At 44.2% G+C, this 27,011-nt stretch overlaps 1 protein-coding gene across 3 annotated transcripts in view; it reads right to left on the bottom strand.

Moving 5' to 3' along the window:
• Positions 1-26,798, bottom strand: part of LOC121581826 (FSD1-like protein) — a 66,442-nt gene extending 39,644 nt beyond the window's left edge. For all 3 annotated transcript variants that reach the window (XM_041897188.1, XM_041897186.1, XM_041897187.1), the window contains exons 1-2: positions 26,317-26,798; positions 119-214 (exon numbers count right to left, since the gene is read on the bottom strand). In XM_041897188.1, the coding sequence (XP_041753122.1) occupies positions 119-214; positions 26,317-26,331 (111 nt within the window). In that variant the 5' untranslated portion in view covers positions 26,332-26,798. The remainder of the gene's footprint in view (positions 1-118; positions 215-26,316) is intronic.
• Between the last annotated feature and the right edge of the window lie 213 nt (positions 26,799-27,011).

The raw sequence follows: 27,011 nt of genomic DNA, 5'->3' as shown, positions 1-27,011 counted from the left end.
GGCATATTTGGCAAATGGAAATTCCTGTACAAGATTGTGATTTCACTGTTAATATTGCTTCTTTATGTTATGTTTAATGTAATTCAATGAATTTAGAGTGTTATTATTTGTGTCTTACCTGGACACCAGCCAGAGAGTGGCTAAGTGTTTCCATGAAGTTATGGAGTTCCTCATTTTTATTGGCCAACGTGGTTATTATCCTTTGCAGGGCCTCCTGAAAGACAGACACATTACGTATATGTTAAAGGGTCTGCAATCCATCAATACATTGAAAATACATTGGCCTACTATTGTATTTCATGCCAATCAATCACATATTCAAATTTGCTTGTCAGGTTTAGAAGTTCACCCATGACCAATTATAACCTCCACTGATTGGCTGACTGTCCTCTTGGTTCCTGCCATACGACTCCTGCCCTGCGTCGGGCATAGGAAGAAATGGCACTGTGACTTCCTTACCAACATCAGAAGTATCAGAGTCAGAATCCACACAGCAGGCTCACAATACGTTTGCCAGACTAGTGTAATGCAAAAGACAACTACCAACTTTATTATCAGGTACTATACTAACAAGTATAAGACTGTTTTGTCCATACAGGATTATTAACCAAAATGTCCTCTCAGTTACAGATCTACAGTGTGAGACAGAGACAATGTATGAGCCAATCTCTACCATGGCACCCAGGACACTCAGCCAGGACACACAGCCAGGGCACACAGCCAGGGCACACAGCCAGGACACACAGCCAGGGCACTCAGCCAGGACACTCAGCCAGGACACACAGCCAGGACACACAGCCAGGGCACTCAGCCAGGACACACAGCCAGGGCACTCAGCCAGGACACACAGCCAGGGCACTCAGCCAGGACACACAGCCAGGACACTCAGCCAGGACACTCAGCCAGGACACTCAGCCAGGACACACAGCCAGGGCACACAGCCAGGACACACAGCCAGGGCACTCAGCCAGGACACACAGCCAGGGCACTCAGCCAGGACACACAGCCAGGACACTCAGCCAGGACACTCAGCCAGGACACTCAGCCAGGACACACAGCCAGGACACACAGCCAGGGCACACAGCCAGGACACACAGCCAGGGCACACAGCCAGGACACTCAGCCAGGACACTCAGCCAGGACACTCAGCCAGGGCACACAAGGCTTCATCTGCAGCGTTTCTGGAGGGCTGCCAGATTCACGATCAGCACCCGCAGCTCCACTACTCATCTACAGCTATTTCCTGGTGCTGTGTGTAGCGAGCCGACGTGTTGGAACTATGGCCACACATAGTCTACAGCTATTTCCTGGTGCTGTGTGTAGCGAGCCGACGTGTTGGAACTATGGCCACACATAGTCTACAGCTATTTCCTGGTGCTGTGTGTAGCGAGCCGACGTGTTGGAACTATGGCCACACATAGTCTACAGCTATTTCCTGGTGCTGTGTGTAGCGAGCCGACGTGTTGGAACTATGGCCACACATAGTCTACAGCTATTTCCTGGTGCTGTGTGTAGCGAGCCGACGTGTTGGAACTATGGCCACACATAGTCTACAGCTATTTCCTGGTGCTGTGTGTAGCGAGCCGACGTGTTGGAACTATGGCCACACATAGTCTACAGCTATTTCCTGGTGCTGTGTGTAGCGAGCCGACGTGTTGGAACTATGGCCACACATAGTCTACAGCTATTTCCTGGTGCTGTGTGTAGCGAGCCGACGTGTTGGAACTATGGCCACACATAGTCTACAGCTATTTCCTGGTGCTGTGTGTATTTCCTGGTGCTGTGTGTAGCGAGCCGACGTGTTGGAACTATGGCCACACATAGTCTACAGCTATTTCCTGGTGCTGTGTAGCGAGCCGACGTGTTGGAACTATGGCCACACATAGTCTACAGCTATTTCCTGGTGCTGTGTAGCGAGCCGACGTGTTGGAACTATGGCCACACATAGTCTACAGCTATTTCCTGGTGCTGTGTGTATTTCCTGGTGCTGTGTGTAGCGAGCCGACGTGTTGGAACTATGGCCACACATAGTCTACAGCTATTTCCTGGTGCTGTGTAGCGAGCCGACGTGTTGGAACTATGGCCACACATAGTCTACAGCTATTTCCTGGTGCTGTGTAGCGAGCCGACGTGTTGGAACTATGGCCACACATAGTCTACAGCTATTTCCTGGTGCTGTGTAGCGAGCCGACGTGTTGGAACTATGGCCACACATAGTCTACAGCTATTTCCTGGTGCTGTGTAGCGAGCCGACGTGTTGGAACTATGGCCACACATAGTCTACAGCTATTTCCTGGTGCTGTGTAGCGAGCCGACGTGTTGGAACTATGGCCACACATAGTCTACAGCTATTTCCTGGTGCTGTGTAGCGAGCCGACGTGTTGGAACTATGGCCACACATAGTCTACAGCTATTTCCTGGTGCTGTGTGTAGCGAGCCGACGTGTTGGAACTATGGCCACACATAGTCTACAGCTATTTCCTGGTGCTGTGTAGCGAGCCGACGTGTTGGAACTATGGCCACACATAGTCTACAGCTATTTCCTGGTGCTGTGTGTAGCGAGCCGACGTGTTGGAACTATGGCCACACATAGTCTACAGCTATTTCCTGGTGCTGTGTGTAGCGAGCCGACGTGTTGGAACTATGGCCACACATAGTCTACAGCTATTTCCTGGTGCTGTGTGTAGCGAGCCGACGTGTTGGAACTATGGCCACACATAGTCTACAGCTATTTCCTGGTGCTGTGTGTAGCGAGCCGACGTGTTGGAACTATGGCCACACATAGTCTACAGCTATTTCCTGGTGCTGTGTGTAGCGAGCCGACGTGTTGGAACTATGGCCACACATAGTCTACAGCTATTTCCTGGTGCTGTGTGTAGCGAGCCGACGTGTTGGAACTATGGCCACACATAGTCTACAGCTATTTCCTGGTGCTGTGTGTAGCGAGCCGACGTGTTGGAACTATGGCCACACATAGTCTACAGCTATTTCCTGGTGCTGTGTGTAGCGAGCCGACGTGTTGGAACTATGGCCACACATAGTCTACAGCTATTTCCTGGTGCTGTGTGTAGCGAGCCGACGTGTTGGAACTATGGCCACACATAGTCTACAGCTATTTCCTGGTGCTGTGTGTAGCGAGCCGACGTGTTGGAACTATGGCCACACATAGTCTACAGCTATTTCCTGGTGCTGTGTGTAGCGAGCCGACGTGTTGGAACTATGGCCACACATAGTCTACAGCTATTTCCTGGTGCTGTGTGTAGCGAGCCGACGTGTTGGAACTATGGCCACACATAGTCTACAGCTATTTCCTGGTGCTGTGTGTAGCGAGCCGACGTGTTGGAACTATGGCCACACATAGTCTACAGCTATTTCCTGGTGCTGTGTGTAGCGAGCCGACGTGTTGGAACTATGGCCACACATAGTCTACAGCTATTTCCTGGTGCTGTGTGTAGCGAGCCGACGTGTTGGAACTATGGCCACACATAGTCTACAGCTATTTCCTGGTGCTGTGTGTAGCGAGCCGACGTGTTGGAACTATGGCCACACATAGTCTACAGCTATTTCCTGGTGCTGTGTGTAGCGAGCCGACGTGTTGGAACTATGGCCACACATAGTCTACAGCTATTTCCTGGTGCTGTGTGTAGCGAGCCGACGTGTTGGAACTATGGCCACACATAGTCCAGGCTACACGCGATTTGTATAAATCCTGGCCTAATTTTTCTTGTGTTTCTACATCGAGTCATATTCAGTAACCCACATCATGATGAACTCACCCTAAAGGCTGGTTGTGAATGGCCTACATAATAAGTCATGCTGAAACTTCACAACTGCTCTGCTCTCTACTTGGACCGCCTGGGAATGGAACATGGTCTTTGTACTGTCTCTATGCGGATGGATATCTGGCACCAACGCAGTGCCTGGGTGATTTTCCAAATGGTACCCTATTCCTTATATAGTGCACTGGGGTCATCTCCATGTGAATGGACCCATGAGCACCAACAGGTTCATATCAAATTGGGTGTCAAATAAAACTCTAAGAGTTTATATTTTGGGGGAAATGAAGGCATAGATATATTTTTCAACCATTTTCCATTAAAGAAAATTTGCATAAGCAATGGTAAAGGGGTCTTAGAAATCCAAACTATCTACCAGAAAAAGTCTTAAAAGCTATTAGAACTACATCAAAACACAATAATGTTGAAGACCCCTGCCAGCTATTATCAACACTTACAGCGCCTTCGGAAAGTATTCAGACCCCTTGACTTCCACATGTTGTTACGTTACAGCCTTATTCTAAAATGGATTAAATAAATAAAAATCCTCAGCAATCTACACACAATACCCCATAATGACAAAGTGAAAACAGGTTTGTAGAAATGTTTGCAAATGTATTAAACATAAAAACAGAAATACCTTATTTGCATAAGTATTCAGACCCTTTGGTATGAGACTCGAAATTGAGCTCAGGTGCGTCCTGTTTCCATTGATCATCCTTGAGCTGTTTCTACAACTTGATTGGAGTCCACCTGTGGTAAATTCAAATGATTGGACATGATTTGGAAAGGCACACACCTGTCTATATAAGGTCCCACAGTTGACAGTACATGTCAGAGCAAAAACCAAGCCATGAGGTCAAAGGAATTGTCTGTAGAGCTCCGAGACAGGACTGTGTCGAGGCACAGATCTGGGGAAGAGTACCAACACATTTCTGCAGCATTGAAGGTCCCCAAGTACACAGTGGCCTCCATCATTCTTAAATGGATGAAGTTTCGAACCACCAAGACTCTTCCTAGAGCTGGCCAAACTGAGCAATCGGGGGAGAAGGGCCTTGGTCAGTGAGGTGACCAAGAACTCAATGGTCATTCTGACAGAGCTCTAGAGTTCCTCTGTGGAGATGGGAGAACCTTCCAGAAGGACAACCATCTCTGTAGCACTCCACCAATCAGGCCTTTATGGTAGAGTGGCCAGACGGAAGCCACTCCCCAATAAAAGGCACATGACAGCCCGCTTGGAGTTTGCCAAAAGGCACCTAAAGGACTCTGACCATGAGAAGCAAGACTCTCTGGTCTGAAGAAACCAAGATTGAACTCTTTGGCCTGAATGCCAAGCGTCACGTCTGGAGGAAACCTGTCACCATCCCTACAGGGAAGCATGGTGGTGGCAGCATCATGCTGTGGGGATGTTTTTCAGCTGCAGGGACTGGGAGACTAGTCAGATCAAGGGAAAGATGAACGGAGCAAAGTACAGAGAGATCCTTGATGAAAGCCTGCTCCAGAGCGCTCAGGACCTCAGACTGGGGCAAAGGTTCACCTTCCAACAGGACAACAACCCTAAGCACACAGCCAAGACAACGCAGGAGTGGCTTCGGGACAAGTCTCTGAATGTCCTTGAGTGGCCCAGCCAGAGCCCGGACTTGAACCTGATCGAACATCTCTGGAGAGACCTGAAAATAGCTGTGCAGCAACGCTCCCCATCCATCCTGAGAGAGCTTGAGACGATCTGCAGAGAAGAATGGGAGAAACTCCCCAAATACAGGTGTGCCAAGCTTGTAGCGTCATACCCAAGAAGACTCGAGGCTGTAATCGCTGCCAAAAGCGCTTCAACAAAGTACTGAGTAAAGGGTCTGAATACTTATGTAAATGTGATATTTCTGTTTTGTATTTTTTATAAATTATCAGAAATGTCTAAAAACCTGTTTTTGCTTTGTCATTATTGTAGATTGATGAGGGGAAAAAAACAATTTAATCAATTTTAGAATAAGGCTGTAACGTAACAAAATGTGGAAAAAGTCAAGAGGTCTGAATACTTTCCGAAGGCGCTGTATATTTGCATCTGGAGAAATGATTTGCCTTCTGTAAGTTTAAGAAACATTGTCCTATACAACAAAACCCATATAGTGTATCTTCAAGATATTCAAGATAAAGAAAGTTCACAGAAGTAACAAGTAAAGGTAGACTTATCAATTAGTTCTAGTGTTTTAACAAATATACCTTTTTATGAATTAAGTGATTAAAAATTCTGAGACCAAATCGGTAACAGAATGACAGACAAATCATCAATAATGGTATTACTACAGTTGAACTGGCTACAATGGGAACTCAAAATAGTCACAGACCACAGTTGGGTCTCCTGCTACTGTCCTCCTTCCACTGGTATACTGTTATGTTCAGCTCATAGGGTCTCCTGCTACTGTCCTCCTTCCACTGGTATACTGTTATGTTCAGCTCATAGGGTCTCCTGCTACTGTCCTCCCTTCCACTGGTATACTGTTATGTTCAGCTCATAGGGTCTCCTGCTACTGTCCTCCCTTCCACTGGTATACTGTTATGTTCAGCTCATAGGGTCTCCTGCTACTGTCCTCCTTCCACTGGTATACTGTTATGTTCAGCTCATAGGGTCTCCTGCTACTGTCCTCCTTCCACTGGTATACTGTTATGTTCAGCTCATAGGGTCTCCTGCTACTGTCCTCCCTTCCACTGGTATACTGTTATGTTCAGCTCATAGGGTCTCCTGCTACTGTCCTCCTTCCACTGGTATACTGTTATGTTCAGCTCATAGGGTCTCCTGCTACTGTCCTCCTTCCACTGGTATACTGTTATGTTCAGCTCATAGGGTCTCCTGCTACTGTCCTCCTTCCACTGGTATACTGTTATGTTCAGCTCATAGGGTCTCCTGCTACTGTCCTCCTTCCACTGGTATACTGTTATGTTCAGCTCATAGGGTCTCCTGCTACTGTCCTCCCTTCCACTGGCATACTGTTATGTTCAGCTCATAGGGTCTCCTGCTACTGTCCTCCTTCCACTGGTATACTGTTATGTTCAGCTCATAGGGTCTCCTGCTACTGTCCTCCTTCCACTGGTATACTGTTATGTTCAGCTCATAGGGTCTCCTGCTACTGTCCTCCCTTCCACTGGTATACTGTTATGTTCAGCTCATAGGGTCTCCTGCTACTGTCCTCCCTTCCACTGGCATACTGTTATGTTCAGCTCATAGGGTCTCCTGCTACTGTCCTCCCTTCCACTGGTATACTGTTATGTTCAGCTCATAGGGTCTCCTGCTACTGTCCTCCCTTCCACTGGTATACTGTTATGTTCAGCTCATAGGGTCTCCTGCTACTGTCCTCCCTTCCACTGGTATACTGTTATGTTCAGCTCATAGGGTCTCCTGCTACTGTCCTCCTTCCACTGGTATACTGTTATGTTCAGCTCATAGGGTCTCCTGCTACTGTCCTCCTTCCACTGGTATACTGTTATGTTCAGCTCATAGGGTCTCCTGCTACTGTCCTCCCTTCCACTGGTATACTGTTATGTTCAGCTCATAGGGTCTCCTGCTACTGTCCTCCTTCCACTGGTATACTGTTATGTTCAGCTCATAGGGTCTCCTGCTACTGTCCTCCTTCCACTGGTATACTGTTATGTTCAGCTCATAGGGTCTCCTGCTACTGTCCTCCTTCCACTGGTATACTGTTATGTTCAGCTCATAGGGTCTCCTGCTACTGTCCTCCTTCCACTGGTATACTGTTATGTTCAGCTCATAGGGTCTCCTGCTACTGTCCTCCCTTCCACTGGCATACTGTTATGTTCAGCTCATAGGGTCTCCTGCTACTGTCCTCCTTCCACTGGTATACTGTTATGTTCAGCTCATAGGGTCTCCTGCTACTGTCCTCCCTTCCACTGGTATACTGTTATGTTCAGCTCATAGGGTCTCCTGCTACTGTCCTCCCTTCCACTGGTATACTGTTATGTTCAGCTCATAGGGTCTCCTGCTACTGTCCTCCTTCCACTGGTATACTGTTATGTTCAGCTCATAGGGTCTCCTGCTACTGTCCTCCTTCCACTGGTATACTGTTATGTTCAGCTCATAGGGTCTCCTGCTACTGTCCTCCTTCCACTGGTATACTGTTATGTTCAGCTCATAGGGTCTCCTGCTACTGTCCTCCTTCCACTGGTATACTGTTATGTTCAGCTCATAGGGTCTCCTGCTACTGTCCTCCTTCCACTGGTATACTGTTATGTTCAGCTCATAGGGTCTCCTGTTACTGTCCTCCCTTCCACTGGTATACTGTTATGTTCAGCTCATAGGGTCTCCTGCTACTGTCCTCCTTCCACTGGTATACTGTTATGTTCAGCTCATAGGGTCTCCTGCTACTGTCCTCCTTCCACTGGTATACTGTTATGTTCAGCTCATAGGGTCTCCTGCTACTGTCCTCCTTCCACTGGTATACTGTTATGTTCAGCTCATAGGGTCTCCTGCTACTGTCCTCCTTCCACTGGTATACTGTTATGTTCAGCTCATAGGGTCTCCTGCTACTGTCCTCCTTCTACTGTCATGTTCAGCTGAACTGTTTTCTCTCTCTCTCTCTCTCTCTCTCTCTCTCTCTCTCTCTCTCTCTCTCTCTCTCTCTCTCTCTCTCTCTCTCTCTCTCTCTCTCTCTCTCTCTCTCTCTCTCTCTCTCTCTCTCTCTCTCCCTCTCTCTCTCCCTCTCTCTCTCTCTCCTCTCTCCCTCCCTCCCTCCCTCCCTCCCTCTCTCCCTCTCTCCCTCCCTCCCTCCCTCCCTCCCTCCCTCCCTCCCTCCCTCGACTCTTACCAGCATTGGAGCATTGACCGACACCGGATGTTGAAAAGTAGTTGAAATTTGATCAGTCCGCCATGGTCTACAGACGTTGAAATTTGGTCCGGACCGGCCTTGATTTGCCTTAAACATAGACATCCATGATTGGTGACCGGACCAAATCTGAACCAATCATAGACGTCTAGGTTTCACAAGTCTGGACAGCACAGTAGAGAACAGTGAAGAAAAGTAGTTTATAGTTAAGTACAGTACACTAGAGTAGAGTACAGTAGAATGTAAAATACTGTGAGGAACTCTACTACTGTACTGAACTCTACTACGATGTGGTGTACTCTACTCTACTCTAGTCTAGTCTAGTCTAGTCTAGTCTAGTCTAGTCTAGTCTAGTCTAGTCTAGTCTAGTCTAGTCTAGTCTAGTCTAGTCTAGTCTAGTCTAGTCTAGTCTAGTCTACTCTACTCTACTCTACTCTACTCTACTCTAGTCTAGTCTAGTCTAGTCTAGTCTAGTCTACACTACTCTACTCTACTCTACTCTACTCTACTCTACTCTAGTCTACTCTACTCTAATCTACTCTAGTCTACTCTACTCTACTCTACTCTAGTCTACTCTACTCTAATCTACTCTAGTCTACTCTACTCTAATCTACTCTAGTCTACTCTACTCTAGTCTACTCTACTCTACTCTACTCTACTCTAGTCTACTCTACTCTAATCTACTCTAGTCTACTCTACTCTAGTCTAGTCTAGTCTAGTCTAGTCTACTCTACTCTACTGTACTCTACTCTACTCTACTCTACACTACTCTACTCTACTCTAGTCTACTCTACTCTACTCTACTCTACTGTACTCTACTCTACTCTACTCTACTGAACTCTACTCTACTCTACTCTACTCTACTCTAGTCTAGTCTACTCTACTCTACTGAAGTCTACTCTACTGTGATGTCCAAACTTGTGAAAAATAGACATTATGATTGGTTCATATTTGGTCCGGTCCGGAACAACCAATTTTGTTCTTGTTTGGGGGCGGAGTTCATTACAATAATAGCCAGTGTGTAGAGTAATGCAGATATGCAAAGGATGATATTGCATATTTCTACCTTTGTGTTCCTGTTCAGGATAAATCCCCATGAAGAGCATGACTTTCATATCCTTCATTATGTATTACTGTGTAGTACAGATCAGATCAGGGACCCATGATGAAGTTCTGTTACCCTCATTCCGTTACCCTCATTCCGTTACCCTCATTCCGTTACCCTCATTCCGTTACCCTCATTCTGTTACCGGGTGTTAATTCACTTCACCTACTGTAATTCAATAACCAAAATTGATTTTTTCAAACTAAAAGGTGTCATATCATAGCTGACACCCCATTCTTTCTGCAGACAGCTTTGAATCTTAATTCAGAGCAGATATGTAACAAGAGTGTTGGGAAAACATGGTCGCATTAAAACCTGAGGGAGATTTTACCATAATTCCGTTACCAAAGTTTGCATCTGCACAGTTCTTCAACTAAATGTGTTTTTGTGACATTTTCTGTATAAACTGTTCAAAGTAGTCGTTGTGTATAGAGTTCTATGGTTTGTTAAACTTTGAAATCAATGGTTTTGCATACATTTTAAAGTGAAAAAACTGAGACTCAGCATAATTCAGTTTCTGTGAAATTGCCCCACTACCTTTACCAGGCCCTGCCATCACCTGCTCCAGAGTTCATGTCATCACATGGAAACAAAGGACTACAACACCAGTTACCTCTTCTTTATGACCCCCTCCTGTCATTGCATTAGTGTACACTGTCAATATTGCCTACCTGAGAGAACCACAATGGAAATAAGCCTCAAGGGTCAAAATGAATGCCAACAAAATGTTGATTTGAATTTCATTGGTCATTGTGATGCATCATTTTTATTATGGGCGTCAGGTAACATAATTCTCTGAAAAACATCAACCTTTAGGGCTATATGAGGCTGTCGGCTACATATTTTATGATGAATATATTCATTACATTCTAGTATGTGAGCTTATATGGCCAATGGAGAACAGAATACACAACATAATATAATAGATATAATATAGCCCATTGACTCAGGTCAGTTTCCATCATGTCCAACCACAGTAATATCAGATATCAGATATCCACTGCACAATAAGGCTTCTCAACAATAAGGGGTGTGGCCTGAGTCCTGCTCTGATCTAATTTGGCCAAGCCCACAGACCGTTCAGCCCATAGGCCAAGCCAACAGACCATGCTCAGCCCATAGGCCCAGCCCACAGACCGTTCAGCCCATAGGCTAAGCCAACAGACCATGCTCAGCCCATAGGCCCAGCCCACAGACCATGCTCAGCCCATACGCCCAGCCCACAGACCATGTTCAGCCCATAGGCCAAGCCCACAGACCACGTTCAGCCCATAGGCCCAGCCCACAGACCATGTTCAGCCCATAGGCCCAGCCCACAGACCACATTCAGCCCATAGGCCCAGCCCACAGACCACGTTCAGCCCATAGGCCAAGCCCACAGACCATGCTCAGCCCATAGGCCAAGCCCACAGACCATGCTCAGCCCATAGGCCCAGCCCACAGACCATGCTCAGCCCATAGGCCTAGCCCACGGACCACGTTCAGCCCATAGGCCCAGCCCACAGACCACGTTCAGCCCATAGGCCCAGCCCACAGACCCATGTTCAGCCCATATGCCAAGCCCACAGACCATGCTCAGCTCATAGGCCCAGCCCACAGACCATGTTCAGCCCATAGGCCCAGCCCACAGACCCATGTTCAGCCCATAGGCCCAGCCCACAGACCCATGTTCAGCCCATAGGCCCAGCCCACAGACCCATGTTCAGCCCATAGGCCAAGCCCACAGACCCATGTTCAGCCCATAGGCCCAGCCCACAGACCATGCTCAGCCCATAGGCCCAGCCCACAGACCCATGTTCAGCCCATAGGCCAAGCCCACAGACCCATGTTCAGCCCATAGGCCCAGCCCACAGACCCATGTTCAGCCCATAGGCCCAGCCCACAGACCCATGTTCAACCCATAGGCCCAGCCCACAGACCCACGTTCAGCCCATAGGCCCAGCCCACAGACCCATGTTCAGCCCATAGGCCCAGCCCACAGACCATGTTCAGCCCATAGGCCCAGCCCACAGACCCATGTTCAGCCCATAGGCCCAGCCCACAGACCATGTTCAGCCCATAGGCCCAGCCCACAGACCCATGTTCAGCCCATAGGCCAAGCCCACAGACCCATGTTCAGCCCATAGGCCCAGCCCACAGACCCACGTTCAGCCCATAGGCCCAGCCCACAGACCCATGTTCAGCCCATAGGCCCAGCCCACAGACCATGTTCAGCCCATAGGCCCAGCCCACAGACCATGTTCAGCCCATAGGCCTAGCCCACAGACCCATGTTCAGCCCATAGGCCCAGCCCACAGACCACATTCAGCCCATAGACGGTATAAGATAACAACTCACACCAATGTATACTACACATTCATTATTGATGAAGGCTAGTCATTGGGGGGCATTTGAGATGTGTAATCTGCAGCCCTATGTTTGGGCATTCTGTATCTGTATGTTATGTCATGTGAGAGTTGACAGATGTCTGTTAGTTCCCGGGGGGGACCGAGCGAGCGAGCGACGTGCAACTGAGCAACACGACATGATTAGGCAGACTTGAGGATTAGGCTTCACTTCTATTTAAAACTGATGCACGACACTAGGGACAGATTATTAGACAAAATATATATACACAGTGATGGTAAATATGATCATACATAACCCTAATGGGTCGTTCCACCTCAAAAAGAAAGAGGATTGACACCCACCATCTCAGATAGTAAAAGATACGATTAGCATTAGCATTCCTGATTAGCATTAGCATTCCTGATTAGCATTAGCATTCCTGATTAGCATTAGCATTCCTGATTAGCATTAGCATTCCTGATTAGCATTAGCATTCCTGAAACATTATTTAGTTGAAATAGAATTTGATCTCTGAAAAATTAAGCTAATTGATTGCACTCAAATTGACCATTTTAATTGATAGGATTCAGATAATATTCAATATAGTACCCAATATCTGATTTTGACCAAACTTCTTCCTACCAATGAGTAAGACATGAAGACCCTCCACACCCCACGCCAATCCCACCCGAGTATACAGTATCAGTTCTCTATGTTTTACAACTCAACAAAATCCAGAAAAACGCATGTCAAAAATGTTATAAATTGATTTGCATTTTAATGAGGGAAATAAGTATTTGACCCCCTCTCAATCAGAAAGATTTCTGGTTCCCAGGTGTCTTTTATACAGGTAACGAGCTGAGATTAGGAGCACACTCTTAAAGGGAGTGCTCCTAATCTCTGTTTGTTACCTGTATAAAAGACACCTGTCCACAGAAGCAATCAATCAATCAGATTCCAAACTCTCCACCATGGCCAAGACCAAAGAGCTCTCCAAGGATGTCAGGGACAAGATTGTAGACCTACACAAGGCTGGAATGGGCTACAAGACCATCGCCAAGCAGCTTGGTGAGAAGGTGACAACAGTTGGTGTGATTATTCGCAAATGGAAGAAACACAAAAGAACTGTCAATCTCCCTCGGCCTGGGGCTCCATGCAAGATCTCAACTCGTGGAGTTGCAATGATCATGAGAATGGTGAGGAATCAGCCCAGAACAACACGGGAGGATCTTGTCAATGATCTCAAGGCAGCTGGGACCATAGTCACCAAGAAAACGATTGGTAACACACTACGCCGTGAAGGACTGAAATCCTGCAGCGCCCGCAAGGTCCCCCCGCTCAAGAAAGCACATATACAGGCCCGTCTGAAGTTTGCCAATGAACATCTGAATGATTCAGAGGAGAACTGGGTGAAAGTGTTGTAGTCAGATGAGACCAAAATCGAGCTCTTTGGCATCAACTCAACTCGCTGTGTTTGGAGGAGGAGGAATGCTGCCTATGACCCCAAGAACACCATCCCCACCGTCAAACATGGAGGTGGAAACATTATGCTTTGGGGGTGTTTTTCTGCTAAGGGGACAGGACAACTTCACCACATCAAAGGGACGATGGACAGGGCCATGTACCGTCAAATCTTGGGTGAGAACCTCCTTCCCTCAGCCAGGGCATTGAAAATGGGTCGTGGATGGGTATTCCAGCATGACAATGACCCAAAACACACGGCCAAGGCAACAAAGGAGTGGCTCAAGAAGAAGCACATTAAGGTCCTGGAGTGGCCTAGCCAGTCTCCAGACCTTAATCCCATAGAAAATCTGTGGAGGGAGCTGAAGGTTCGCGTTGCCAAACATCAGCCTCGAAACCTTAATGACTTGGAGAAGATCTGCAAAGAGGAGTGGGACAAAATCCCTCCTGAGATGTGTGCAAACCTGGTGGCCAACTACAAGAAACGTCTGACCTCTGTGATTGCCAACAAGGGTTTTACCACCAAGTATTAAGTCATGTTTTGCAGAGGGGTCAAATACCTATTTCCCTCAATAAATGCAAATCACTTTATAACATTTTTGACATACGTTTTTCTGGATTTTTTTGTTGTTATTCTGTCTCTCACTGTTCAAATAAACCTACCATTGAAATTATAGAATGATCATGTCTTTGTCAGTGGGCAAACGTACAAAATCAGCAGGGGATCAAATACATTATATATATATATATATATATATATATATATATATATATACACAGTCGAAGTCTGAGGTTTACTTACACTTAGGTTGGAGTCATTAAAACTTGTTTTTCAACCGCTCCACAAATTTCTTGTTAACAAACTATAGTTTTGGCAAGTCGGTTGGGACATCTACTTTGTGCATGACACAAGTACTTTTTCCAACAATTGTTTACAGACAGATTATTTCACTTATAATTCACTGTATCACAATTCCAGTGGGTCAGAAGTTTACATACACTAAGTTGAATGTGCCTTTAAACAGCTTGTAAAATTCCAGAAAATGATGTCATGGCTTTAGAAGCTTCTGATAGGCTAATTGACATAATTGGAGTTAATTGGAGGTGTACCTGTGGATGTATTTCAAGGCCTACCTTCAAACTCAGTGCCTCTTTGCTTGACATCATGGGAAAATCAAAAGAAATCAGCCAAGACCTCAGAAAACAAATTGTAGACCTCCACAAGTCTGGTTCATCCTTGGGAGCAATTTCCAAATGCCTGAAGGTACCACGTTCATCTGTACAAACAATAGTACGCAGGTATAAACACCATGGGATCACGCAGCCGTCATAGCGCTCAGGAAGGAGATGCGTTCTGTCTCCTAGAGATTAACGTACTTTGGTGCAAAAATGCAAATCAATCCCAGAACAACAGCAAAGGACCTTGTGAAGAAGTATCTATATCCACAGTAAAACAAGTCCTATATCGACATAACCTGAATCGCCGCTCAGCAAGGAAGAAGCCACTGCTCCAAAAACGCCATAAAAAAGCCAGACTACGGTTTGCAACTGCATATGGGGACAAAGATCGTACTTTTTGGAGAAATGTCCTCTGGTCTGATGAACCAAAAATAGAACTGTTTGGCCATAATGACCATCGTTATGTTTGGAGGAAAAAGGGGGTTGCTTACAAGTCGAAGAACACCATCCCAACCGTGAAGCACGGGGGTGGCAGCATCATGCTGTGGGGGTGATTTGCTGCATGAGCGACTGGTGCACTTCACAAAATAGATGGCATCATGAGGAAGGAAAATTATGTGGATATATTGAAGGAACATCTCAAGACAACAGTCAGGAAGTTAAAGCTTGGTCGCAAATGGGTCTTCCAAATGGACAATGACCCCAAGCATACTTCCATAGTTGTGGCAAAATGGCTTAAGGACAACAAAGTCAAGGTATTGGAGTGGCCATCACAAAGCCCTGACCTCAATCCTATAGAAAATGTGTGGGCAGAACTGAAAAAGTGTGTGCGAGCAAGGAGGCCTACAAACCTGACTCAGTTACACCAGCTCTGTCAGGAGGAATGGGCCAAAGTTCACCCAACTTGTTGTGGGAAGCTTGTGGAAGGCTACCCGAAACGTTTGACACAAGTTAAACAATTTTTAAAGGCAATGCTACCAAATACTAATTGAGTGTATGTAAACTTCTGACCCACTTGGAATGTGATGAAATAAATAAAAGCTGAAATAAATCATTCTCTCTACTATTGTTCTGACATTTCACATTCTTAAAATAAAGTGGTGATCCTAACTGACCTAAAACAGGGAATTTTTACTAGGATTAAATGTCAGGAATTGTGAAAAACTGAGTTGAAATATATTTTGCTATGGTGTATGTATACTTCCGACTTCAACTTTATATATATATATATATATATATATATATATATATATATATGTATGATACCAGTCAAAAGTTTGGACACCTACTCATTTAAGGGTTCATTTGTTTTTCAACAGGACAATGACCCTGCACCTCCAGGCTGTGTAAGGGCTATTTTACCAAGAAGGAGAGTGATGGAGTGCTGCATCAGATGACCTGGCCTCCACAATCCCCCATTGAGATGGTTTGGGATGAGTCGGACGGCAGAGTGAAGGAAAAGCTGCCAACAAGTGCTCAGCATATGTGGGAACTCCTTCAAGATTGTTGGAAAAACATTCCAGGTGAAGGTGGTTGAGGGAATGCCAAGAGTGTGCAAAGCAGCCATCAAGGCAAAGGGTGGATATTTATATATACCATCATGTAATGGACATACACAAAATAGTCCAAATTGTTGAAGTGAAATGCAACAAATTACTTATTTTAAAAAATTCTAAAAAATAAACAACGAAAAACTCACGGACCAGAAAAGGAGAAAACTCAAGGAGGGCATTAATCAGAGAGGCAACAAAGACACCAACGATAACCCTGAAGGAGCTGCAAAGCTCCACAGCAGAGATTGGAGTATCTGTCCATAGAGCTGGGCTTTATGGAAGAGTGGCCAGAAAAAAGCCATTGCTTAAAGAAAAAAATAAGCAAACACATTTGGTGTTCGCCAAAAGGCATATGGGAGACTCCCCAAACATATGGAAGAAGGTACTCTGGTCAGATGAGACTAAAATTGAGCTTTTTGGCCATCAAGGAAAACGCTATGTCTGGTGAAAACCCAACACCTCTCATCACCCCGAGAACACCATCCCCACAGTGAAGCACGGTGGTGGCAGCATCATTCTGTGGGGATGTTTTTCATCCGTAGGGACTGGGAAACTGGTCAGAATTGAAGGAATGATGGATGGCGCTCAATACAGGGAAATTATTGAGGGAAACCTGTTTCAGTCTTCCAGAGATTTGAGACTGGGACGGAGGTTCACCTTCCAGCAGGACAATGACCCTAAGCATACTGCTAAAGCAACACTCGAGTGGTTTAAGGGGAAACATTTTAATGTCTTCGAATGGCCTAGTCAAAGCCCAGACCTCAATCCAATTGAGAATCTGTCGTATGACTTAAAGATTGCTGTACACCAGCGGAACCCATCCAACTTGAAGGAGCTGGAGCAGTTTTGCCTTGAAGAATGGGCAAAAATCCCAGTGGCTAGATGTGCCAAGCTTATAGAGACATACCCCAAGAGACTTGCAGCTGTAATATAGTAGAATAGTTATGCACGCTCAAGTTGTTATTTTGTCTTATTTCTTGTTTGTTTCACAATAAAACATATTTTGCATCTTCAAAGTGGTAGGCATGCTGTGTAAATCAAATTATACAAACCCCCCCCCCAAAATCTATTAATTCCAGGTTGTAAGGCAACAAAATAGGAAAAATGCCAAGGGGGGTGAATACTTTCTCAAGCCACTGTAGAATAACTGATGATGGAGCGCATGTGTGCGTAATAATGGTTGCCAGGTCTGCGTAATTATGGGTTGCCAGGACAGGTGATTAGTAGACTGGTGATGTCGGGCACCGGGAGGGGGCGAGCGGGGGCGAGCGGGAGGGGGCGAGCGGGAGGGGGCGAGCGGGAGGGGGCGAGCGGGAGTAGACATGACAGTTAGGAAGGAGGCCTGTATCTTTGTAGTGACTGGGTGTATCCTCCTCCTCCACTCCTCCTCCTCTCCTCCTCCTCCTCCTCCTCCTCCTCCTCCTCTCTCCTCCTCCTCCTCCTCCCTCCTCCTCCTCCTCCTCCTCCCTCCTCCTCCTCCTCCTCCTCCCTCCTCCACTCCCTCCTCCTCCTCCTCCTCCTCCTCCTCCTCCTCCTCCTCCTCCTCCTCTTTGTAGTGACTGGGTGTATCCTCCTCCTCTCCTCCTCCTCTCCTCCTCCTCCTCCTCCTCCCTCCTCCTCCTCTCCTCCTCCTCCTCTCCTCCTCCTCTCCTCCTCCTCTTTGTAGTGACTGGGTGTATCCTCCTCCTCTCCTCCTCCTCCTCTTCCTCCTCTTTGTAGTGACTGGGTGTATTGACACACCATCCAAAGTGTAATTAATAACTTCACCATGCTCAAAGGGATATTCAATGTCTGTTTTCTGTTTTTTTTTTTTACCCATCTACCAATATTTGCCCTTCTTTGTGAAGCGTTGGAAAACCTCCCTGGTCTTTGTGGTTGCATCTGTGTTTAACATTCACTGCTCGACTGAGGGACCTTACAGATAATTGTATGTGTGTGGTACAGAGATGAGGTAGTCATTCAAAAATCATGTCCATGCAACTTATTATGTGACTTGTTATGCACATTTGTACTCCTGAACTTTATTTAGGCTTGCCATAACAAAGGGGTTGAATACTTATTGACTCAAGACAGCTTTTCATTTATTATTACATTTGTAAAGAATTCAAAAAAAAAAATATCCACTTTGACATTATGGGTATTGTGTATAGGCAAGTGACAAAACATCTATTTTAAATTCAGGCTGTAACAACGAAAAGTGGAAAAAGTCAAGGGGTGTGGATACATTCTGAAGGCACTGGATGTAATGTATTCCCTGTGAATCTGGTGATGTTTTTCTCTTCCCTGTTCAGAGAAATTAGTCATTGGTAATGAGTTGGGTTTAATGGTAATAGTAATGAGTTGGTTTTAATGGTAATAGTAATGAGTTGGTTTTAATGGTAATGAGTTGGGTTTAATGGTAATAGTAATGAGTTGGTTTTAATGGTAATAGTAATGAGTTGGGTTTAATGAGTTGGGTTTAATGGTAATGAGTTGGGTTTAATGGTAATAGTAATGAGTTGGTTTTAATGGTAATAGTAATGAGTTGGGTTTAATGAGTTGGGTTTAATGGTAATGAGTTGGGTTTAATGGTAATAGTAATGAGTTGTGTTTAATGAGTTGGGTTTAATGGTAATGAGTTGGGTTTAATGGTAATGGTAATGAGTTGGGTTTAATGGTAATGAGTTGGGTTTAATGGTAATGAGTTGGGTTTAATGGTAATAGTAATGAGTTGGTTTTAATGGTAATAGTAATGAGTTGGGTTTAATGAGTTGGGTTTAATGGTAATGAGTTGGTTTTAATGGTAATAGTAATGAGTTGGGTTTAATGAGTTGGGTTTAATGGTAATGAGTTGGGTTTAATGGTAATGGTAATGAGTTGGGTTTAATGGTAATAGTAATGTATTTTTTATCATGAGAAAAATCTATTTGTTTTCTACCCAAAGCTAATGCTGTGACCTATTTAATAAACACTTAAGAGCCCAGGAGAATTGATAAAAGCTAATGGCGGTATAGCAGGAACAGCGACATCTATTGGTCAAAACTTGGTACTTCCACACTTCTTTATGGTAAATAATCCAAGAGACTTCAATTTTTACATTTTAGTCATTTAGCAGACGCTTTTATCCAGAGCGACTTACAGTTAAGTGAGTGCATACATTTTCATACTGGCCCCCCGTGGGAATCGAACCCACAATCCTGGCGTTGCAAACGCCATGCTCTACCAACTGAGCTACATCCCTGCCGGCCATTCCCTCCCCTACCCTGGACGATGCTGGCTAATTGTGCGCCGCCCCATGGGTCTCCCGGTCATGCCGGCTACGACAGAGTCTGGATTTCATCCTCTGAACAGGACAGAAAAAACCGGAGGAGGCGAGCGGGAGTAGACATGACAGTTAGGAAGCATGTCTGTATCTTTGTAGTGACTGGGTGTATTGATACACCATCCAAAGTGTAATTAATAACTTCACCATGCTCAAAGGGATATTCCTTGTCTGTTTCATTTTTTTTTTTACCCATCTACCAATATTTTCCCTTCTTTGTGAAGCGTTGGAAAACCTCCCTGGTTTTTGTGGTTGAATCTGTGTTTGAAATTCACTGCTCGACTGAGGGACCTTACAGATAATTGTATGTGTGTGGTACAGAGATGAGGTAGTCATTCAAAGATCATGTCCATGCAACTTATTATTGCATTTTTTTTATTTTTTTTAAATTTTATTATGTGACTTGTTAAGTTCATTTGTACACCATCACCAGATTCACAGGGAATACATTACATAGTATGAAGAAGCAATGCTCCAAACCACATCTTTCAACTACTTGTCAAACATAGAGAACTGATACTGTATACTGGTTGTTGGGGTGGGATTGGCGTGGGGTGTCGGGGGTCCGTGGGTGGCTTTTGACAACAACAAAATAATATTCCTCATGTCTTACTTATTGGTAGGAAGAAGTTTGATCCAAATCGGATGTTGGGTACTATATTGAATATTATCTGAATCCTATAAATGAAAATGGCTGAAATAAAATAACATTTCAACAAAATAATGTTTCAGGAATGCCAATTCTACCCGTCTCTAACTACAGGAACGATTTCAGAGTGTCATGGCTTGATGAAATGATATGGAATGGCCTGACCTCTACAGCCAGCCAGCTTACATAAAAAGTGCTGTTTGCACCTCATTCTATTACCAAACTTTGCATTTGCACTGTTCTTCAAGTAAATGTGTTTTTGTAAGAATTTCTGTGGAAGTTGTTAAAAGTAGTCCATGTGCATAGAGTTGAATGGTTTGCTTAAGTTTTCAATCATTGGTTATTGTTTGACATTTTAAAGTGGATAATCTGTGTCACTCTGTTACTATGACATTTTAAAGTGGATAATCTGTGTCACTCTGTTACTATGACATTTTAAAGTGGATAATCTGTGTCACTCTGTTACTATGACATTTTAAAGTGGATAATCTGTGTCACTCTGTTACTATGACATTTTAAAGTGGATAATCTGTGTCACTCTGTTACTATGACATTTTAAAGTGGATAATCTGAGTCACTCTGTTACTATGACATTTTAAAGTGGATAATCTGAGTCACTCTGTTACTATGACATTTTAAAGTGGATAATCTGTGTCACTCTGTTACTATGACATTTTAAAGTGGATAATCTGAGTCACTCTGTTACTATGACATTTTAAAGTGGATAATCTGTGTCACTCTGTTACTATGACATTTTAAAGTGGATAATCTGAGTCACTCTGTTACTATGACATTTTAAAGTGGATAATCTGAGTCACTCTGTTACTATGACATTTTAAAGTGGATAATCTGTGTCACTCTGTTACTATGACATTTTAAAGTGGATAATCTGTGTCACTCTGTTACTATGACATTTTAAAGTGGATAATCTGTGTCACTCTGTTACTATGACATTTTAAAGTGGATAATCTGTGTCACTCTGTTACTATGACATTTTAAAGTGGATAATCTGTGTCACTCTGTTACTATGACATTTTAAAGTGGATAATCTGTGTCACTCTGTTACTATGACATTTTAAAGTGGATAATCTGTGTCACTCTGTTACTATGACATTTTAAAGTGGATAATCTGTGTCACTCTGTTACTATGACATTTTAAAGTGGATAATCTGTGTCACTCTGTTACTATGACATTTTAAAGTGGATAATCTGTGTCACTCTGTTACTATGACATTTTAAAGTGGATAATCTGTGTCACTCTGTTACTATGACATTTTAAAGTGGATAATCTGTGTCACTCTGTTACTATGACATTTTAAAGTGGATAATCTGTGTCACTCTGTTACTATGACATTTTAAAGTGGATAATCTGTGTCACTCTGTTACTATGACATTTTAAAGTGGATAATCTGTGTCACTCTGTTACTATGACATTTTAAAGTGGATAATCTGTGTCACTCTGTTACTATGACATTTGGCAGTAGTAAAGTTCAAGTAGGAGGGACTTGTTTGTGATCTTGAAAAGTTTTTGCAAAAACATTAGAAAAGGGAACAAAAATATCCAGGAAGTTTTGGAGGTCCTTTTTAGCAAGGACATTTGACATATACACTACCGTCTCTCTCTCTCTCTCTCTCTCTCTCTGCTCCCCTCTCTCTCTCTCTCTCTCTCTCTCTCTCTCTCTCTCTCTCTCTCTCTCTCTCTCTCTCTCTCTCTCTCTCTCTCTCTCTCTCTCTCTCTCTCTCTCTCTCTCTCTCTCTCTCTCTCTCTCTCTCTCTCTCTCTCTCTCTCTCTCTCTCTCTCTCTCTCTCTCTCTCTCTCTCTCTCTCTCTCTCTCTCTCTCTCTCTCTCTCTCAAACGTACAGTAAACATTACACTCCCAAAAGCTCCAAAATAGTCATATTATGTCTATATACAGTGTTGTAATTATGTTTTTTTTTTTTATGTGCAAAAAAGTACAAAAAGGAAAATAACATGGTTTTTGTTCTTCACTGGTTGCCCTGCTGCTGTGATGGCACACTGTGGTATTTCACCCAATAGATATGGGAGTTTATCAAAATTGGATTTGTTTTTTAATTCTTTGTGGGTCTGTGTAATCTGAGGGAAATATGTGTCTCTAATATGGTTATTCGTTTGGCAGGAAGTTAGGAAGTGCAGCTCAGTTTCCACCTCATTTTGTGGGCAGTGTGCACATAGCCTGTCTTCTCTTGAGAGCCAGGTCTGCCTTCGGCGGCCTTTCTCAATAGCAAGGCTATGCTCACTGAGTCTATACATAGTCAAAGATTTCCTTAATTTTGGGTCAGTCACAGTGGTCAGGTAATCTGTCACTGTGTACTCTTTGTTTAGGGCCAAATAGCATTCTAGTTTGCTCAGTTTTTTGGTAAATTCTTTCCAATGTGTCAAGTAATTATCTTTTTGTTTTCTCATGATTTGGTTAGGTCTAATTGTGTTGTTGTCCTGGGGCTCTGTGGGGTCTGTTTGTGTTTGTGAACAGAGCCCCAGGACCAGCTTGCTTAGGGGGCTCTTCTCCAGGTTAATTTATCTGTAGGTGATGGCTTTGTTATGGAAGTGTTTGGGAATCGCTTCCTTTTAGGTGGTTGTAGAATTTAACGGCTCTTTTCTGGATTTTAATAATTAGCAGGTATCGGCCTAATTCTGCTCTGCATGCATTATTTGGTGTTTTACGTTGTACACGGAGGACATTTTTGATGTTTAGGCTGAGGTATGTATAGTTTTTTGTGTGCTCTAGGGCAACGGTGTCCAGATCGAATTTGTATTTGTGGTCCACCATAATTTTTCTCTTACTGAGATTTACTGTCAGGGCCCAGGTCTGACAGAATCTGTGCAGAAGTTCTAGGTGCTGCTGTAGGCCCTCCTTGGTTGGGGACAGAAGCACCAGATCATCAGCAAACAGTAAACATTTGACTTCAGATTCTAGTAGGGTGAGGCCGGGTGCTGCAGACTGTTCTAGTGCCCTCGCCAATTCGTTGATATATATGTTGAAGAGGGTGGGGCTTAAGCTGCATCCCTGTCTCAACCCACAGCCCTGTGGAAAGAAATGTGTGTGTTTTTTGCCAATTTTAACTGCACACTTATTTGCATACATGGATTTTATAATGTCGTATGTTTTCCCCCCAACACCACTTTCCATCAATTTGTATAGCAGTCCCTCATGCCAAATTGGGTCGAAAGCTTTATTGAAATCAACAAAGCATGAGAAGACTTTGCCTTTGTTTTGGTTTGTTTGTTTGTCAATTAGGGTGTGCAGGGTGAATACGTGGTCTGTCATACGGTAATTTGGTAAAAAGCCAATTTGACATTTGCTCAGTACATTGTTTTCACTGAGGAAATGAACTAGTCTGCTGTTAATGATAATGCTGAGGATTTTCCCAAGGTTGCTGTTGATGCATATCCCACGGTAGTTATTGGGGTCAAATTTGTCTCCACTTTTGTGGATTGAGGTGATCAGTCCTTGGTTCCAAATATTGGGGAAGATGCCAGAGCTGAGGATGATGTTAAAGAGTTTAAGTATAGCCAATTGGAATTGGTGGTCTGTATATTTTATCATTTCATAGAGGATACCATCAACACCACAGGCCTTTTTGGGTTGGAGGGTTTGTCTTTTGTCCTGTAGTTCTTTCAATGTAATTGGAGAATCCAGTGGGTTCTGGTAGTCTTTAATAGTTGATTCTAATATTTGTATTTGATCATGTATATTTTTTTGCTGTTTGTTCTCTGTTATAGGGCCAAAAAGATTGGAGAAGTGGTTTATCCATACATCTCCGTTTTGGATAGATACCTCTTCCTGTTGTTGTTTGTTTTCCAATTTTCCCAGAAGTGGTTAGATTCTATGGATTCTTCAATTACATTGAGCTGATTTCTGACGTGCAGTTCCTTCTTTTTCCGTAGTGGATTTCTGTATTGTTTTAGTGATTCACCATAGTGAAGGCGTAGGCTCAGGTTTTCTGGGTCTCTATGTTTTTGGTTGGATAGGTTTCTCAATTTCTTTCTTAGGTTTTCGCATTCTTCATCAAACCATTTGTCATTGTTGTCAATTTTCTTAGATTGTCTGCTTGAAAAAATAAAAATAGATAGGGAAGCTGAGAGGTCAAATATACTGTTTAGGTTTTCTACTGCCAAGTTTACACCTTCACTATTACAGTGAAACATTTTGTCCAGGAAATTGTCTAGAAGGGATTGAATTAGTTGTTGCCTAATAGTTTTTTGATAGATTTCCTTCCATCAAAAGCATTTCTTAATATTATTCAGTTCCTTTGGCTTTGATGCCTCATGATTGAGCATAGCTCTGTTCAAGTAGAGTGTGATGTTGCTGTGGTCTGATAGGGGTGTCAGTGGACTGACTGAACGCTCTAAGAGACTCTGGGTTGAGGTCAGTGATACAGTAGTCTACAGTACTACTGCCAAGGGATGAGCTATAGGTGTACCTACCATAGGAGTCCCCTCCAAGCCTACCATTGACTATGTACATACCCAGCGTCCGACAGAGCTGCAGGAGTTGTGACCCGTTTTTGTTGGTTATGTTGTCGTAGTTGTGTCTAGGGGGGCATATGAGGGAGGGAATGCTCTCTCTCTCTCTCTCTGACAGTTATAATAGACCTGTACCACTGGTGTGACCCCTCTCTCTCTCTCTCTCTCTCTGACAGTTATAATAGAACTGTACCACTGGTGTGACCTCTCTCTCTCTCTCTGACAGTTATAATAGACCTGTACCACTGGTGTGACCTCTCTCTCTCTCTCTCTGACAGTTATAATAGACCTGTACCACTGGTGTGACCCCTCTCTCTCTCTCTGACAGTTATAATAGACCTGTACCACTGGTGTGACCCCTCTCTCTCTCTCTGACAGTTATAATAGACCTGTACCACTGGTGTGACCCCTCTCTCTCTCTCTCTCTCTCTCTCTCTCTCTGACAGTTATAATAGACCTGTACCACTGGTGTGACCCCTCTCTCTCTCTCTCTCTCTGACAGTTATAATAGACCTGTACCACTGGTGTGACCTCTCTCTCTCTCTCTCTGACAGTTATAATAGACCTGTACCACTGGTGTGACCCCTCTCTCTCTCTCTGACAGTTATAATAGACCTGTACCACTGGTGTGACCCCTCTCTCTCTCTCTGACAGTTATAATAGACCTGTACCACTGGTGTGACCTCTCTCTGAGTAATAGACTTAGAAGAAGCTTAGATTGACAACACGTGCTAAAGGCTAAACGCTCTCACCTTTTCCTGTACTCCCTCCCTTTACCCCGGTACAAAGGAGAAGAGAGGCACATGTCCATTTTTCCTGTTTGATAGTCACACCCTAGTAACACTGATAACAAACCAAGCCAAAAGATAAGCTCCTCTGGTTGCTACAGTCCCTTGACAACAGACTTTGAAGCAAATTGTCCGGTGACATTTCAAAACAAATCTTGATGCTTCTTTTCAGTATCATGAACATGATCATGTTCTGAGATGCATGACAAGACCGTGAAAACTTGACCACTACAATTAGCATTTTTTGTCATCATGTTGATGCTTTGTAGGTTAGCTGTTGCAATAGCAGACTGTCTGATATACACGAAGAGGCAGGCAAATAAACAAATAGCCCATAGAAGACAGATCTACACAATACATTAATGAATGACTTTGACCCCTGTTGTGACTGTCAAACTCTCAAAAAAGCCACACTAGCAAGTAGGAAGTGAATTACATTACAGAAGTGCACCTGTGCGATCATATTCAATATCAATGTGTCAAATCATTGAAAGGGTAGAGTTGTCCCAGGTAATATGAGAATAGAACCACAGCCGTTCAATTTGAATACCGAGAAGAAAGGAAAGGTTCGAATGAGACATTGTAGCCTATCAGAAAATATCTAGTTTCCAGGTCAACAGATTATTCACAAGCAGACAACAGAGCGAATATGAAAATGTTTCCACCCCTAAAAGCTGAACGTATATTGTTGATTCACATTGACAAAATAACGGAATGTTGAACTAACGTTGGAAATCCTTTCGATCGTTCACAGATTGTCCAGTTACTATCACGTTGACTAACCGTGCAGCTTCAAAGCTGGATACAATGTTGCCAGTCAGAATCGATATCAGTTCATGATACGCCGGGTGTACTTACTTTTTGAGAGTCCATACCCGGGACCGAAACACAAGTATGATTAAATCCAATGCATAGGCAGGCACGCCACGTTTTCTCCAAAGAAGAAGACGATTATCCCACTGGATGGCAGTCGGAGTTTAGTGTACATGCGCAATAGTTTTTTAACCCCCACCCTCATAAATGTGTTAAACTTGATACCACATGTAGAGTCGCTGTGCCCTCCACTGGCCTAAAGAACACTTGCAGAGATTTGTAAATCCGTCCGGTTGTGATCCAGCCTGGAATCGAACCAGGGGTCTGTAGTGACGCCTCAAGCCCTGAGATGCAGTGCCTTAGACCGCTGCGCCACTCGGGAGCTAAACAGCATGCCTCTGTTTAGCTAGCTTTGCTACGTTACTCCAGGCAGCGGTTTGTTGTTGAAAGACCGATTTTTTTCCTGCAGGATCTTGTGGATAGGAGAGAAAGCAGTGAAGAGATGGCGAGCCAGAGGCTACCCTCAGGTAACGTGGATCTGTAGTACCTGTATGTAGCTAGGACATGACTATACACTTATAGTCGTGTTGTGATGAAGTATCTAGCTAGCTAAGTAACGGATATAACGTTAGCGCTTATGAAGACTAATATTTCTAGCTAGTTGAATCATGTATCCATCCATCCATGTATGTGATGTGTAGAGACGGTTCCGGGTACTGGGTGTCCTGGACCCAGAGCAG

Source organism: Coregonus clupeaformis, chromosome 15, assembly GCF_020615455.1.
Source record: "Coregonus clupeaformis isolate EN_2021a chromosome 15, ASM2061545v1, whole genome shotgun sequence".
NCBI lineage: Eukaryota > Metazoa > Chordata > Actinopteri > Salmoniformes > Salmonidae > Coregonus > Coregonus clupeaformis.
This window is presented reverse-complemented; position numbering and strand designations above follow the sequence as displayed.